This window comes from Anomaloglossus baeobatrachus, chromosome 3 (genome assembly GCF_048569485.1).
Source record: "Anomaloglossus baeobatrachus isolate aAnoBae1 chromosome 3, aAnoBae1.hap1, whole genome shotgun sequence".
In the NCBI taxonomy this organism is placed as follows: domain Eukaryota; kingdom Metazoa; phylum Chordata; class Amphibia; order Anura; family Aromobatidae; genus Anomaloglossus; species Anomaloglossus baeobatrachus.
In genome coordinates this window covers 518,043,784-518,059,924 of record NC_134355.1, presented here as the reverse complement: position 1 = coordinate 518,059,924, position 16,141 = coordinate 518,043,784, and the positions used below count along the sequence as shown (strand labels likewise).

General features: G+C 38.6%; 1 protein-coding gene across 12 annotated transcripts in view; it reads left to right on the top strand.

Moving 5' to 3' along the window:
* The window catches only part of MBNL1 (muscleblind like splicing regulator 1), a 286,937-nt gene extending 273,454 nt beyond the window's left edge, over nt 1–13,483 (top strand). For all 12 annotated transcript variants that reach the window (XM_075340727.1, XM_075340731.1, XM_075340728.1 and 9 more), the window contains 2 exons: nt 1,857–1,931; nt 4,640–13,483. In XM_075340727.1, coding sequence (XP_075196842.1) covers nt 1,857–1,913 — 57 coding nt within the window. In that variant the 3' untranslated portion in view covers nt 1,914–1,931; nt 4,640–13,483. The remainder of the gene's footprint in view (nt 1–1,856; nt 1,932–4,639) is intronic.
* The last annotated feature ends 2,658 nt before the right edge of the window (nt 13,484–16,141 follow it).

Here is a 16,141-nt window from a genome sequence, read left to right as displayed (position 1 = left end):
AAAGTCCTTATGGCTTATAAATATAAAAATTCACAAATTCAGGTTTATTGTTATATCCATGTAAAACGGATCTTTTTTTCTCCGTTTTTATAAACTCAAAGAGGTTAATTGTCTAGAACTTTTACTTATCCAGTGATTCTAAATAATGAATCAGCGAAACTCGGATGGAACTCTGAAGTACAGATTTTGCATTCAGTGTTTCATCCCTTTATTTATCCCTATAGATTTTAATATCAAAATCTGATCTAAATGGATAACAACCATGAACCAGACACATTAATCCATTTTTTAAGCTCAATTAATCTGTATGAGTTCATATACTGTCCGAGAACTAAACGGACAGCACATGGATGTGTCACACGGATTTGTGAATGTTGCCTTATGGTGCATTTGCCAATATAGAGACTTTGTCATGTGCATACATACCAAAAATGGGAAAAAATGTGCTAAGGCTTAGAATTATATACAAGTCATCCATAATCCTATCACGTATAATCAATGAAAGGTGACTTACATTTTTGTATAAATAAACCTAGTTGACATTTTGCAAAACTGAAACAAAAAAAATATACCAATGCATGACAAAAATATTGTTTTTGCATACATGAAATAAATAAAATGATTTGGACATGTCCAGACATTACACTATATAAGTCTCAGAGTCTGAATAATGTAAGAATTCCACCAAACACATTAAAGATGGATGAATCCAGGATCTTCCTACAGTGTAATTTGTATGGATGATGTCGGGGAAGAGAAAGATCCGTGGGCATGTTGGACTGATCCAGGAGATTAGTCGCCACTAGAGGAGTTTCACAGTGGCTCTCTGATTGAGAGCACAGAAGAGTTCCGCCGAGCCTGTGTTTTGGAGACTCGAGAAAGATATCTGTCGGCCAAATGATCGTTAAGCCTACCAGCTATCTGATGTGTATGGGGAAAGAGGGTGGTGGTGATGGGGGCTTTACACTCTGTTTCTTTTGCCATGAATTATTTGTGATATAAGAGTAGAGATGAGCGGACACATGGATGTTCGGTTCGGCAGGTACAGCCGGACTTTTGAAAAAGTTCAGTTGTTTGGACCCGGACTTGACCTGAACCTCAATGGAAGCCAGTAATTGGGCAATTCGGGTCTCCGCCCACATGCAGTCAGCCATAAACAGATCACTTCCAGGGGAGGTTGAGCAGGGTTTTTCCATTTTATTTTTCATGTAGGCGGTTTGTACACAACATCCATGTCATTGATTAGGCATATAGTGGCATATGTCAGCCATTGACTCCGATTGATAAAAAAATGTATACTAAGTGGTATGGTCTTCTTCCATGTACCTCTCTATTGGAATGTACAACAGATTACTCCATCTTATACAGTGTAAAAAAGGTAGAACACTACATATCTGCTCAAATGCAAGAATATGCAAAAAAATGAACATTTTCATAGCAGACACCTTTTAATGATATTGACGTATCAGTGTAATATAAAGCAGGACAACCCTCAAAACTACAAAGCTTATCCAGTATTACATCTCACTCTGATATCCTCCGATCACTGCACTTGATCTGTCTTCTACATAATCCCACTCAGTATTGTGTATGCCAACAAAAGAGGGTCTCTTGGCAATTACTGTGCCATACGTTTTGTGTAATGCTCCCTTGGCGCCCTGTGCAGCTGCTGACACTTATTTAGAGTTGTTGAGCAATTTCTTAACATCAATTTGCTACTGTAGCATTTAGTTTCACAATGTTTTACTTATTCTTACTCAATATTCAAAAGTGATTGGCTTTTGTAATGTTTTCTACAAATGGCTGATTGTTAGCTGCAAATGTTTTAATTCATCGTTAACTTGTTTTGTCTACAGATACCCATAATATCTGCAGATCATCTGAGTAGTCACAAGTATGTTACACAGCTCTAGAGGCCGTGTTCTGATGCAGTAAGTTACATTATCATTTCATTTTCACATTGGACTTGGGGTATTTGCACACAACATCTTTTTCAGTTGGATTGTATCTGAAAAAGTGCCGCCAAACTTCGGTAAAAAATGCATATAGTGCACAGCAATGTAGAAACAACAATGTTGTGTACATGTTCAGTCTTTTATTATTTCTTTTAACTGATTTATGGTTCGGAAACTGTGAAGCGGTTAAAAAGATTAAATTCATTCTTTGGATGGCTTTATATTGTTTCAAGTACAGGGAAAAGATGTTGCCAACAGAGTCACCGCAAAAACGTCAGCAAATCTGCTTCAGAAAATAGACCGCAGGCTTTTCCTGAAAGTGTTTTGCCTAGGAAAATTTTGGTGGCTCTACCTTTGGAATTAAGATGTTTTGTGCACATGCCCTTAAAGGTGTTATCTGGGACTTTGATTGTTTTTTGCTATGGGGCTAAGAACTAACAGGCAGGTAGTTGCAAACTACATGTCTTTTTTGCCTGGCTCCAATCTCTGCCAGTTCTGAGCAGTTACGAATTGCTTTTATCTGCGATCATGCGGCTTCCTTTGATGTCACATCAACACAGCAGCTTCTTCGCTTTTGCTCTGCTCAGTTGATGTGGTGTCTCTGTCAATGTCATGCTGATTGACAGCTGGCTCCTCACTATCTTACTATGGGGTACCGGCTGTCAATCAGCAAGACACCCGCTGTTATGCCCCATCAACAGGGCAGCTTCTTCACGTCTGCTCTGCTTGGTTGATGTGGTGTCTTTGTCAGTGTCATGCTCGTTGACAGCTAGCTGCTCACTACCTTACTGTGGAGTTCCAACTATCAATCAGTAAGACACCTGCTGTCATGCCCTATCAACAGGGCAGCTTCTTTGCTTCTGCTCTGCTCGGTAGATGGGGTGTCTCTCAGTGTCATGCTGGTTGACAGCTGGCTCCTCACTACCTTACTGTGGAATACCGGCTATCAATCAGCAAGACACATGATGTCATGCCCTATCAACAGGGCAGCTTCTTCGCTTCTGTTATGATCATGTATGTGTGGTGTCTCTCAATGTCATGCTGGTTGACAGTTGGTCCTCACTACTGTACTGTGGAGTACCGGCTGTCAATCAGCAAGACACCCACTGTCATGCCCCATCAACAGGGCAGCTTCTTTGCTTCTGCTCTGCTCAGATGATGTGGTGTTTCTCAATGTCTTGCTGATTGACAGCTGGCTCCTTACTAACCTACAGCAGGGTACCGGCTGTCAATCACACCTGCTGTCATGCTCCATCAATAGAGCCAACAGGAAGAGGAATAACTGCCCTGTTGACAAGTGGTGAATTGAAGCTGCATAATCGCCAGGTGAGCCAGCAGAGATCGTCCCGTGCAGAACCATAAGGTAGTTAGCAACTACCTGCCTGTTAGCTCTTTGCCCCATGAACAAATATAATAAAAGTCCTGATAATCCCTCTACTCTAATATGTCTTTTAAAACAAGTTAGCATGAAGTTTTGGATTCAGTGTATTGAAATCTAATTATGAGTAATCCATTAAACTAGTTATCACAGGATTAAATATTTAATTTAGGATTTTCCTATCAATAATGACTGCATTACTGTAATTATATTGACTCATACATTCAGGAATGTCTATTTCTAAACTTATCCATCCATATTTTTTCAGCCATTAGATGATCGTGCATAAACTATTTTATACCACTATGGATTTTCATGTCTGATGTTCTTCCTAGTTATTTCTATGTTTTGTAGCAGAGAAATATACCGTATTTTTCTGACTATAAGACACACTTTTTTCCCTAAGTATTTTGAAGAAAAGTAGGGGGTGCATTTTATAGTCCAGATATATTTGGTTTGCTGGTGAAGGGCAGTGATGCAGTGAGGTGACAGGAGGCAGAAGCAGGCTACAGCGATGGCTGGGGTTAACACATGTGCCCCCTATTAGAGAGAATGAATATTCACTGCTCCCCACACTCATAATCCCGCCCATATCTCTACACTGAAGCTAGCACCGAGAGGTGGGGGGGATTATGGGCTTGGGGAGCAGTGAATATTCATTTTCTTTAATTGTGGGCACACGTGTTTGCCCCAGCTGCCGAATTCCTGCAACAGCTGAGGCGATCATGTGTCTGCTATTAAAGAAAATTGATATTCACTGCTCCCAACAGCTATGGTATTGGGCATGGGGAGCAGTGACTATTGATTTTCTTTAATAGCGTCACATGATTGCCCCATTTTGGATTAACCGTCAGCTGATGTCAGCCTCTACTTACAGTTTTAGGACACTGACGTCAGAATTTAAAGGGAGTTCGGCAAAATGTAAATATAGTCTGATCTGCTGGTAGCAAGTCATGGAGCAGGAGGACCTGAGCAGAAATATATATAATTTTGTGGCTAAAGATTCAGCAGAAGAGGTTATTTTTTCATTGCAATCCCTTCTCTTTTTGGGCTAACAGTCCAGTGGGCAGTCCTAATCAGTAATTAAGAGTCCTCCCAGTGTTAGTGTGTATAGAGAGATAGTGGGCACTACTATGGAAACATATAGAGATATAATAGCTATACAAAGTGCATGTATTGTCTGAATAAAAAGAATAGCATTTTTATTGCAATGACCAGGACAGGACTCTGCATATAGTACAAAAAAACAATAATAACTCCACATTTCCAATCCTAACATTAACTATGAATGTATTTCTATTTCCAGATTACGCTAAGGAGACAAGGAACTTGAAGAAAGTACAGGCCAAGGCCATTAGCCATAGTATGCATAAAGTACAAAACACAGCAGTGCCCACAGTGACACACTTTCATCTTGCATGCTGAACAATGCCAAGATCAATATGGATCCCATTACACATATTACAGTATTTGATTTGTACATTTCTTTTCTTGATTTTTGTGCTAAAGTGAAATTTCTATTCAAACATGATACAACATATCCTGGTATTTCTCAGTGGTTAGCACACATACATCTGATGACAGAGGCTAGTCTTTTCTTAACCAAGAGCAGTGAATACATTTTCTGCTCCTAGTCCTATATTTAATATCCCAGACACGGCAGAGTGTAGTTATCCCCCCAGGCACCAAATACTGGGGGCACAGACCTCGCCTAACTTCTCTAGCTATGTCTTTGGCCTCTGTTACATCTGGTGTATGTTTGCCTTCCGAGCTGAAGACTCAGACTATGTTGTACACCATGTTGGTACGTCTTTAGACCAAGATTTTTCATTGTAATTTTTGAATATTTTTTTCTTTCAAGGTTTACAAATAACAAAAGGTGCACCTTGTGTTTTTGATTGCCATTGTATCTGGGAGTATGCATGCAAGCTAGTGTTAGAAGGATGGTAATCTCCTGTTCTAGATTGTAAGAGCTGGCAAAAGGTCTGACACAGATGAATGTGCCAAGCAAACCACAACTGTGTATGTTTATAAAGCACATTAAGGCTTTAAGTATGATATTATTATTTGCGCCCATGAAGTGCCATTGACTGTACATCGTTATAGAGTATTATTTCAACAGTGTTATTTTTTTGTATGCAGAAAAACCACATTTTCTATGTTACAATGGGACAGTCATAGGCACTATTAAATAGTCAAAGCCAAAGTTCTCACAGAAATGAGTTTACCTGAACTGAACACGCAACGTTGACATCATAGAAATGCCATCTTTTATGTGGTTTTAAACAAGTGTGCCAGAGATAACAGAGGATGCCATGGCGGACGGGTGGCATGTATTGTGCTATGTATGGTAATTTACAAAGGTATGTTGTCTTCAGAGTGCAGATGATGACTATTACATTCTTATTCACAATAACGTGGTAGGATATTACTAAGCCAATATGCTGCAAAGGAATCTAAATAGTTTCAGCAACTAATTTAAAGGGAACATGTCAACACATTTAACATATAGAATTACTGATATAACTGCTTGTAGAGATTTGGTGTACTGGTCATGAATAATCTAGGGTAGGAACCTTAAGCAAATCAGGCAGCATGTGCACTCGGGCGTGGACTGCTTCTTCCAAGTGCATTGATACACCCACAGTGCACTTCCAGCCTTATTTGCATAGGGCTTCTATCCTAGATTTGTCATGACCAGCACACCAGATTTCTAAAGATATCAGTTTTATTGGGGGACGTCGACCTATAAAGCCATACCACTCCTTCTGTTTGTAAAATTCTGCTGACAGGTTCCCATTAAACATAATGTATGTGGGCTTTGTGGGAAATTTCATTAATATTCTGTGGTCAGGATATATCATCAATGTGTGATCTAGAGGAGTTCAGCCACTGTCAATTAGCTAGGGTCACAAAGGTCAGACCGTTCAGTCTCAGGACATACATCAATGATAATGGGGTATCCCGACATTAAAATGCTTAATGTCCTCTGTCCATTAAAATAAAAAATGATATCCCTCCCTAGTCCCATTCCAAAGCTTTCTCTATTCGAATTGATCTGTGCTTCCTGGTCCTTTCCTCGACACACCACAAATGACCAGAAATGTCCACTCACCCAATCAGCGACCGCGGGGGGTTCAGTTTCTTGTGCAGTGGGTGGATGATAGAGCAACCGTTAAGGCAACTGCAAGTATGATAGAGCCGTATCACTAAGTAGGATTGTGTCTCCTTAATTCTGAGGATTGGTCAGGATCCTCCACAGTCTTGGTCTGGTAAATTCCCCTTAATGGTATTTCTTATATATATTAACTTAGGGTTCCCAAAGGTGAATGTACACTAAATAAATAAGGTTATTAACATCTTTAACTGAATGTGTTGTCTAATCACAACTCCTATGCCTGATTGTCACCATTTGCACTTTTTATTGCCTTAGGTTACATTTTAGAGCAATGGCAAGGATCTATTCTGTACCAATAAATCACAGTCCCTTAAGAAAACACAAATTATGGCTCTATAAAATAATAGTGTGAACATATAGGCTATAGGAACATTTATTCTAATGCGGAATTATAAAAGTACATGGGGTTTATACAGAGACTTGTCCAAAATGGTCTCGTCACATAACTTCCTATGTTATCAAATGCTGCTACTCCCATCTCCTTCAACATTATAACACAAATTCATCTAGGGCTGTACTGTATATATGTACCATAACCAAGTCTATACTATATAAAAAATTATTCATAGAAGAATACTCATATTTTATACCTAGTATGTATATTACATACAGAGTGCACTAACCTATAGAGAATTTTTATGATTGTGTGTAAATATATAGAGTCATATATAATATATACGCTAAAATATGTGTGTTTTATATATGTAATATTATTAAAAGGACTGGTAACAGTGTACATGTACGCTGTATGTGTACTTTCAATGATGGGCTATTTCTGTGATGTCAGAATACATGTTATTACAGACGTTGCTGTATTCTGGGTGACAAAATAATTGGAATTAATCTGTAGGTTCAGTAAACTCATAGCTATGATTTTACCCATTATAAAATAAAAATACCAAAAGCTACATTGTACAATTCCTTGAATTTTATACATTTTTTTCTGATTTAATCAATAACCTTTTCATTATATTATATTGATGAACACTGATATTTTGACTGTGGACACACACGCAATGCATTGGCTGGTTACTAATTGGGTCAAGATATATTGAATAAGTTATTCATTTTCTACAGTAAGGTAAACACATCATAAATATTATAGAATAGATGTTCTGATTGATGGCCTGTTTTGGACATTTGTGCTACCAGAGGGTCCCCTCTCCCCATGACACATGCTGATAAATTGCAATGGCAGCCAGTTGCTGGCCCTCATAAGAGACCATGATTTTATATAATGAAATACTGTGATTTTGCAGAATATAGTACAATTGATCAGACGATCACAACTTCAAGTCCCTTAAGGGGACTGCAAAGACTACAAAATAAAGGAGGAAAAAAGGTTATAAAATAATATTGAAATTAAATTACCTCCCTTTTCCACCATTAGAAATAAAAAAAATAAATAATAATAAACATATTTTTTATCACCGAGTCCATAAAATTTCGGCCTTTCATAGAAAAAAATGTGATAACCAAATGGTATATACGTAATGAGAAAAAAATTGAAACATCAGAATTGCGGGGTTTTTTTTCAGTCTCCACAACTCTGCAAAAAATACTATAATAAAAGATTAACATCGTATCTACCCTCAAAAAGATATCAATGAAACCAGCAGTTTTGCATTCAAAAAAATAAGCCTTTCCACAACTGAATCAGCTGAGAAACGTAAATGCTATGAGTTTCTAAAATACACACCCAAACCCCTTTTTTTTTCCAACTTTCCGAATAATTTTTTAGAGCATAAATATATAAATTTAACTATACAAGTTTGGTGTTGACGTAATCAAACTGATCTAGAGAATCATGTAGACAAGCCATGTTTACTATAAAATGAACACCATAAAACAAAACCCAAAAAACTATTGTGGAATTGTGTTTTTTTTATTTCTTAATTTTACCATACTTGGAATGGTTTTCCCATTTTTCCAGTACTATGAATGGTAAAAGAAATGATGCCACTCAAAATGACAAGTCCCACAGACAACCTGCCCTCATATGACTATGTTGATGGGAAAAATAAAAAAAAAAGTTATGGCTCTTTGAAAAGAGGGATGAAAAACAATAGTGCAGAAACTTAAAGTCGACCAGAATAGATTAAAAATGGGTCATCAATATCAAAGAGGTGGAAACCCCTTAAAGCTAAGAAATGGGCATGTGGTACAGCTCTACAGGAATATGTAATGAAACTTGGATAGCGTTTGCAATGCATTCGTCCACTCCGCAACCAGTAAAATGTGTATTCAGATAATTCCAGTGAATCATTATTAAAGCAGCACACAAAAATGGCAACGTGTAGAATAGAGAATACTTTTCAAGAAGAACCATCAGCCACATGAAGCAGGCTGTGATCACAGAAGCTAAAGATAGGAAGACTGCACTGTTTGGTGATGTATAGCATATCTATGGACAAGTAGTAATTATATAAAATAAAATGGATGAGCTTCTAGTGGTTTAGATCACTGGAAGTTGGCTTCCTATAAACAACCATAATTATTATGATTCTGAGGATTATATGATTTATGATTTACTCAAGCATAACTAGTTAATACATTTTCTGGAACAAAACTTTAATGGCCTGGTCAATTATTGGACTATCCCTTTTTTATGTTCCCAGAGTGCTGCATAACTTAAGAAAAACTACTATAATTACCTCCAAGACAGTTGACTCTCACACCTGTGGTTCATGCTGGCCTGCCGAATGCTAATCAGTGCCACATGCCATTGTATACGTCAGGAGTCTGGCAGGAGACACTGTGTTGAGAGTGGATTGGTCCAAAGGAAAAGTATACAATTATTACATTTGTGTAGTCATTAATAAAGAGTTGTCCAGTAACGGACAGCCCCATGCATCAAACTCAAGGACTGTGTGCCCTAGTTGGCTATTGGACCTTGCCAGCTGCCACAATGGCCAAATGTAGAAGATGGAATGAAAAGGATTAAAACCTCGCTGCCGTAAAAGGATACAAAAATCAAATCTGTATTAATGATTTATTCTACTTGTTTCGGAGTGAATACTCCTTCTTTAGGACAATTACATTACAATGCCTAAATATGCAGTCCATAACTTTAGTTAAGTTTGGAGGAGCGGCAAGTGTCCAAAAGATAAATATACAATTATTACATTTATGTAGCTCCTTGTGACCATTAATAAACAGTTGTCCAGTAACGGACATCCCCATGCATCTGACTCAAGGACTATGTGCCCTATTGGCCATTGGACCTTGTCAGCTACCGCAATGACCAAATGTAGAAGATAGAGTGAAAAGGGCTCAACCTGCTCTGCCGTTTAAAAGGATAGAAGGATCAAATCTGTATAAATGATTTATTCTACGCGTTTCGAAGTGGATACTCCTTCTTCAAGACAATCACATTACAATGCCCAAATGTAAAGTCCATAACCTTATAGGCTTTAAGTTTTGAGGAGCGGCAAGTGTCTGAAAGATAAGTATACAATTATTACATTTATGTAGCTTCTTGTGACCATTAATAAAGAGTTGTCCAGTAACGGACAGCCCCATGCACCTGATTCAAAGACTGTGTGCCCTAGTTGACTATTGGATCTTGTCAACTGCCACAATGGCCAAATGTAGAAGGTGGAGTGAAAACCTTATAAGCTCTAAGTTTGCATTCCTTTTCCATGACCCAGCCTATGCATTGCGCTGTGTGTCCCGACAGCATCATTTTTAACCTTGACAGGTTTTTTTTTTTTTTTTTTTTTCTTACCAAAATATTTGATCTAATATATAAAAGTATTCTATTACCTATTCATCCATTTCATCCTGTTTCCGAGAACCTTCAGATGGGACATGTTTGGGTGCAGGACCCCAGACCCAGGAGACACAGATGATTAAGAGTGGGATACCTGAGATAACAATCACTTTAGGAGATACTTTTGTTATGGGACTGAAGAGATTAATGATTGTACTGTGCATCTATTAAAGCCTTAGATTACATTACGGGTTACAGCCCAAACCGATGTAATTTCAGTTGTGTTAAGAAAGTTTAAGTGACTTTGCATTTTATGATACTTATTTACATCATTGAATAGTACTTTTTTTCTCTTGTTCTAATGTAATTTTTAATTTCATACATTTATTAGAATATTTTCATTTTTATTGCAAGTTAAATACTGTTAAGTTTGTAGTTATTTTTCTTTTTGTTGACATAGGTTTTACGGAAAACTTTTTCAAAATAGAAAAAAAAAAAAAAAGAATAAAAAGTAGTTTTATTTTCTTCATACCATACTCAGTTCTGAATTTACACGTATTGTCATATAAGTATTTGTATTACTGTTAACAAAATGATTTCTATTTTACTGACTTAATATTACAATGTAAGAATATCAGTCATTGTTAGTTTTCACTAAGAGAACAAAGATCTTTTTGTATGAATATCTTATATTATGTAATCAAGAAAAGTAAGGTGTTACGTTGTTGCGACGGCAACAATCCTGGCAGACAATTAACTAATATTTTGATGAGTTATTTTGTTTGTAATTAGTTATAAGAAAATAGTTCCTAGATATTAGAGTAAAAATTTATTTTCTACTGTATCCATTTCAAATGTTAAGATATTGTTTTAATATTTTTGGAAATCCCTGAATATCAGGCCTTGTTATAAATAAGCTGCATAATCAATAAATCAAGGGACTTTTTTTTTTTTATTTTTTTTGTTGATAATCCAAATATTCAAAGTTTACGTAGCGAGTAAGAGTGTGCAAACTCTTGAAGGTTGATTATGCTGCAATTTTGCATGTCAGAAAGGATAGGGAGAAGTTGACTTTTTGCACTTCTGTATATAGTCAAAATAAAGAGAGAAACATGTATTATAGTAAGATCTTATTTTGAATAAAAATGTCTATAAATTACAAGAAGTTTTGTTAAGGCTTATAAAATGACAGGCTAAACAAAATTGCTTGCAAAGTGGCACAGAGTTAGCACTCCATACCCCCTAAAGAGGTTGCTTTGCTTTATGTGATCAGCTTGTAGTTTGCCAGGATTTTTTAGCTAGGCAGATATACCATAATTCTGAGATCATATATCTTAAAGTTACAGACCCACTGGTCCACGTCTGCCGGAGCAGCATCACACAAGCAGCGCAGATAGTTCAGCCATTAAAAGGTAGCCATGGATCAAGTAATCCATACATTACTCCAACAAAGAACTGCATGTTTAAGGTATCACCAACAATGAACTATATTAAGGGTATATAACTATTCAATTCAATTTCTGACAGTTTTGTAGTTTATTATTCACAAGACAAAAAATACTGAGTTTCACAAACCTTAAAGTGCATCTGTCACCTACACATAGTAGAGGAGGCTATTTAGCGGGCTGAGCCAATCACATTTACAATGGTTATTAGAAGAATCACCAAGTGATAAGTTCATGCCACCAATATCAAAAAGGGCCACCGGCTTGACTGGTTGAGCACAACGTTAATCAGCACTCCTTGATAGAAACAGCTGTCATCTATACGGTGCCGAGGGGTGGCAAGTGAGACTCATATGTTAGGTTCTGCAAACCATTTTTTACTAAATTATGAAGAGGATTTCTTATGAGAACAAGCTGGGGAGTCCAGTATATGAGACCCTCAGGGTAAAATATCCAATCGCTGGGGAAAAAATGTAGAAATGCATGATGCTCGTCCAATAGATAGATCACCATGTAATAAATGGTTGTGCCATGTCCTCCACAGAGGGAGCTACTCTTCGCAGAGACTTTTCACTGCTAGTAGAGGAGGTCCATTTGACCTATACCCTTGCTAATGTTTGTCCGAAAATGCAAATACCCTCTTCAAAGAGGAAGAAAGCTGGTTGTCTGTTAGAAGAAGCCACCATTCAAGTCAATATTGAGCTTACAATGAGCTTTGCCATATGAATTAGGCCAGAGTCACACTTGCGAGTGCTTCGCATGTAACTCCCGCGAGTCTCGTATCATCTAGCACGGCTTGACACTGTCCGGACAGGAGCGTCTCAGCTGCATAGAGATACATGGAACTGACCTGCTCCTGTCAGTCAGGAGAGTGTATGGCCATGCCAGGTGATGCGATGTGAGACTCACGTAAGTTACGCATAAGGGACTCGCAAGTGTGACTCCAGCCTTAGGATTCTCGGGCAAACCAGTCTTCTTCAAAAGAAAAAAAGCTTTCAATTGTAGACAACTGTTTCAAGGTTCTTACCCCTAAAAAAGTGCAAAGTAAGATACTGGTTGGCTGCATGACAGGCTTTGACTGACATCTAGGTGGTAAAGTTTCTTCACAAGACCAGCAAAACATAGCCTGGCATATAAGCCTCCCTACACTTCTTTCATGCTACAGTCAAAGTAAAATTTTACCTATTTATGTACTATTAGGGAATATTAAAAGGCTTTGTCCTAAAAAAAAACCAAACACTTTTAAAACATTGTTAACCACATTCTCAAAAGTATTTGCTCAGTAGACAAAATAAAGGCCTCTACTGTGTTTGTGTGAAATGTACACTTTAAATACATTAGCAAGCAAAACAAACAGCACACATTAGCTGTAGCAATAGTGTGATTTTCTTTTTAAATTGCTTTAATTTGTTCTTTTAGCAGATGATTTGTATATAAGTACTTAATAAATTGCACTCACCAAACAGTAAATTGTTGTAAACCAAAGCTAAAATTTATTATTGCTATTATAATTATTATTATTATTGTTAATAATATTATTGGACCATTTTATTACCCAGGAGTCACACTGGCAAATACCTAAATTGCACTTAAATTGAAATGTTAAGACTCTTCATCTGCTAGAAGGACAGATGTGCTTGATTTTGCAGTTGTATAACCACAGACTTTTTTTTTGCTTGTAGTTGCTGAAACCTATGTATTCTGTCTTCAGCTGCAGTTTTTTATGCTTATTTTATTATTACTGCTAATAGTTGATCATGTTGTATGAAAATAAAGTGAAATTGCCCTAATAAAACTTACCTTTATGGAGTTGGTTATCTGTGTCTATGGCATTTCTTGAGCTGAAGAGATAGATTGATAAAAAAAAAATAGATTCCTGCACGGGAGGTGATGAGCTCTCCATCAATAGAAATCTTCAAGCGGAAACTAGGTAAACATATAAATGGGATGATTTAGGAACGCTTGCACTTACAGGGGGTGGATCCAATGGCCCTTGAGGTCCCCTCCAACTCTACCATTCTATGATTCTTTGATTCTAAGGCGGGCTTTGCACATTACGACTTCGCAAGCTGATGGTGCGATGTTGAGTGCGATAGTCCCCGCCCCCGTCGCAGGTACGATATCTTGTGATAGCTGGCGTAGCGAAAATTATCGCTACACCAGCTTCACATGCACTCACCTGCCCTGCGGCCGTTGCTCTGGCCGGCGACCCGCCTCCTTCCTAAGGGGGCGGCGTCATAGCGATGTCATACGGCAGGCGGCCAATAGCGACGGAGGGTTGGAGATGAGCAGGATGTAAACATCCCTCCCACCTCCTTCCTTCTCATTGCAGCCGGGAGGCAGGTAGGAGATGTTGCTCGCTCCTGCGGCTTCACACACAGCGATGTGTGCTGCCGCAGGAACGAGGAACAACATCGTACCTGTCTCTGCACCGGCATTATGGAAATGTCGGAGAATACACCGATGATACGATAACGACACTTTTGCGCTCGTTCATCATATGAAAAAGGTTTTACACACTACGACATCGCAAGTGACGCTGGATGTGCGTCACTTTCGATTTGACCCCACCGACATCGCACCTGCGATGTCGTAGTGTGCAAAGCCGCCCTTAGTATTTATATTATTTTGTGTGTATATATCAACACCAATGTGATCCAAACTGTATATATAATGTCACATGCAATAACTATTCATTGATCCCATAGAAGAAGCATGGAGATGACCAGGTAGTATAAATATAATATAAAACAACACAAAGATTATTGAAAATACAACAAGTAAAACATTTTTTAAAACAATAAAAATGAATCAACACCATGAAAAACAAGTGTGACAGACAGAAACCTTCCATATGTATAAGGCTGGACACGCATAGAAATAACATGATCACAATTCAATATCAATAATGATAGCCAAGAAATCATATTAGTCACAGATTCACCTACAAAGTGTCAACCAAACAAAGACTTTATATGCTTAGGTGACTGAAGTATATTCCTTAGGTTTCAGTCATAGGAGCTGGAATCATTCACTGTCACTCAAGTTCAGGCATGATTCTTTTTTGAACCTAGTCACACCCCCAGCTTTGTAATTGATTACACCACTGGTCCTGCAACATCACTTCTCTGCTGAGCTCTGCCCATTCAAGTCACATGATCGTGACATCCGCACAAGTCCTGCACAACCACTTCTCATCTATGGATTACCACAGGTCCCTCAGTATCCCATCTCTGCTGAGGTTTGCCCATTACGGTCACATGATTGTAACATAAGCACAGGTCCTGCACAACTATCTTCTGCTGATTCGCACAGGTCCTTCAGTATTATTTCTCTGCTAAGCACCACCCATTACAGTACAGTCACATGATCATGACATCAGCACAGGTCCTTCACCACCACTTCTCCAATGCTGAGCTCCGGAGCTCAGAAAAAGAGAAGTGGTTGTGCAGGACCTTTTCTGATTTCACAATCATGTGACCTGGGAGAACGAGTGCCGACATGACTTGAACGTCAGTGGAGGTATGTGTTTTTTTATTACCTGGTGCAAAAATGCTAACTGAGAAGGGGATATTCGAGTAGTGGACAAAACTTTTAATAATGTGTTGAATTTGTGAAGTAATTTGTGTCCGTAACAAAGTTTGCAGAAACCTAAGGGTTGACGTATCTGTAGGGTGAACAGTAAAGCGGGCTTTACACACTACGATATTTCTAGCAATTGCTAGCGATATCATACGCAAAAGCACCCTCCCCCGTCATGCATGCGATATCGTGTGATCGCTGCCGCAGCGAACATTATCGCTACGGCAGCGTCACACGCACTTACCTGGTTGGCGGCGTCACTGTGACTGCCGAACAATCCCTCCCTCAAGGGGGAGGTGCGTTCGGCGTCACCGCGACGTCACTAAGCGGCCGGCCAATCAAAGCGGAGGGGCGGAGATGAGCGGGACGAACATCCCACCCACCTCCTTCCTTCCTCATTGCGGGTGAAACGCAGGTGAGGTTCCTCGCTCCTGTGGTGTCACACACAGCGATGTGTGCTGCCGCAGGAAGGAGGAACAACATCTATAAACAACCATTAACAATTTTTGGTTCTAGGCCGACCTCTCCATGTTGAACGATTTTCACCACTTTGGAGGACGTTTAAGGTCGCTGGTAAGTGTTACACGCTGCGATACCGTTAATGACGCCGGATGTGCGTCTAACGACGTGACCCCGGCGATAAGACATTAACGATATCGTAGCGTGTAAAGCCCCCTTAAGTGTATTCCAGATACCCTGTAATTGCTCAAAACCACTAGACACAAAATACTATTACTGAACAGTCAAATGGATAACACTTATGGACCAAATAGTTGTTTTCTTGCCTGTCATTTCAACAAGCGATGAGCAATGGAATGATTTTGTTTTTAAGCAAAAATATAAGCATCCTGCATTTAAGCATAGATGAACACTGGGTGATATGAGGTGCCC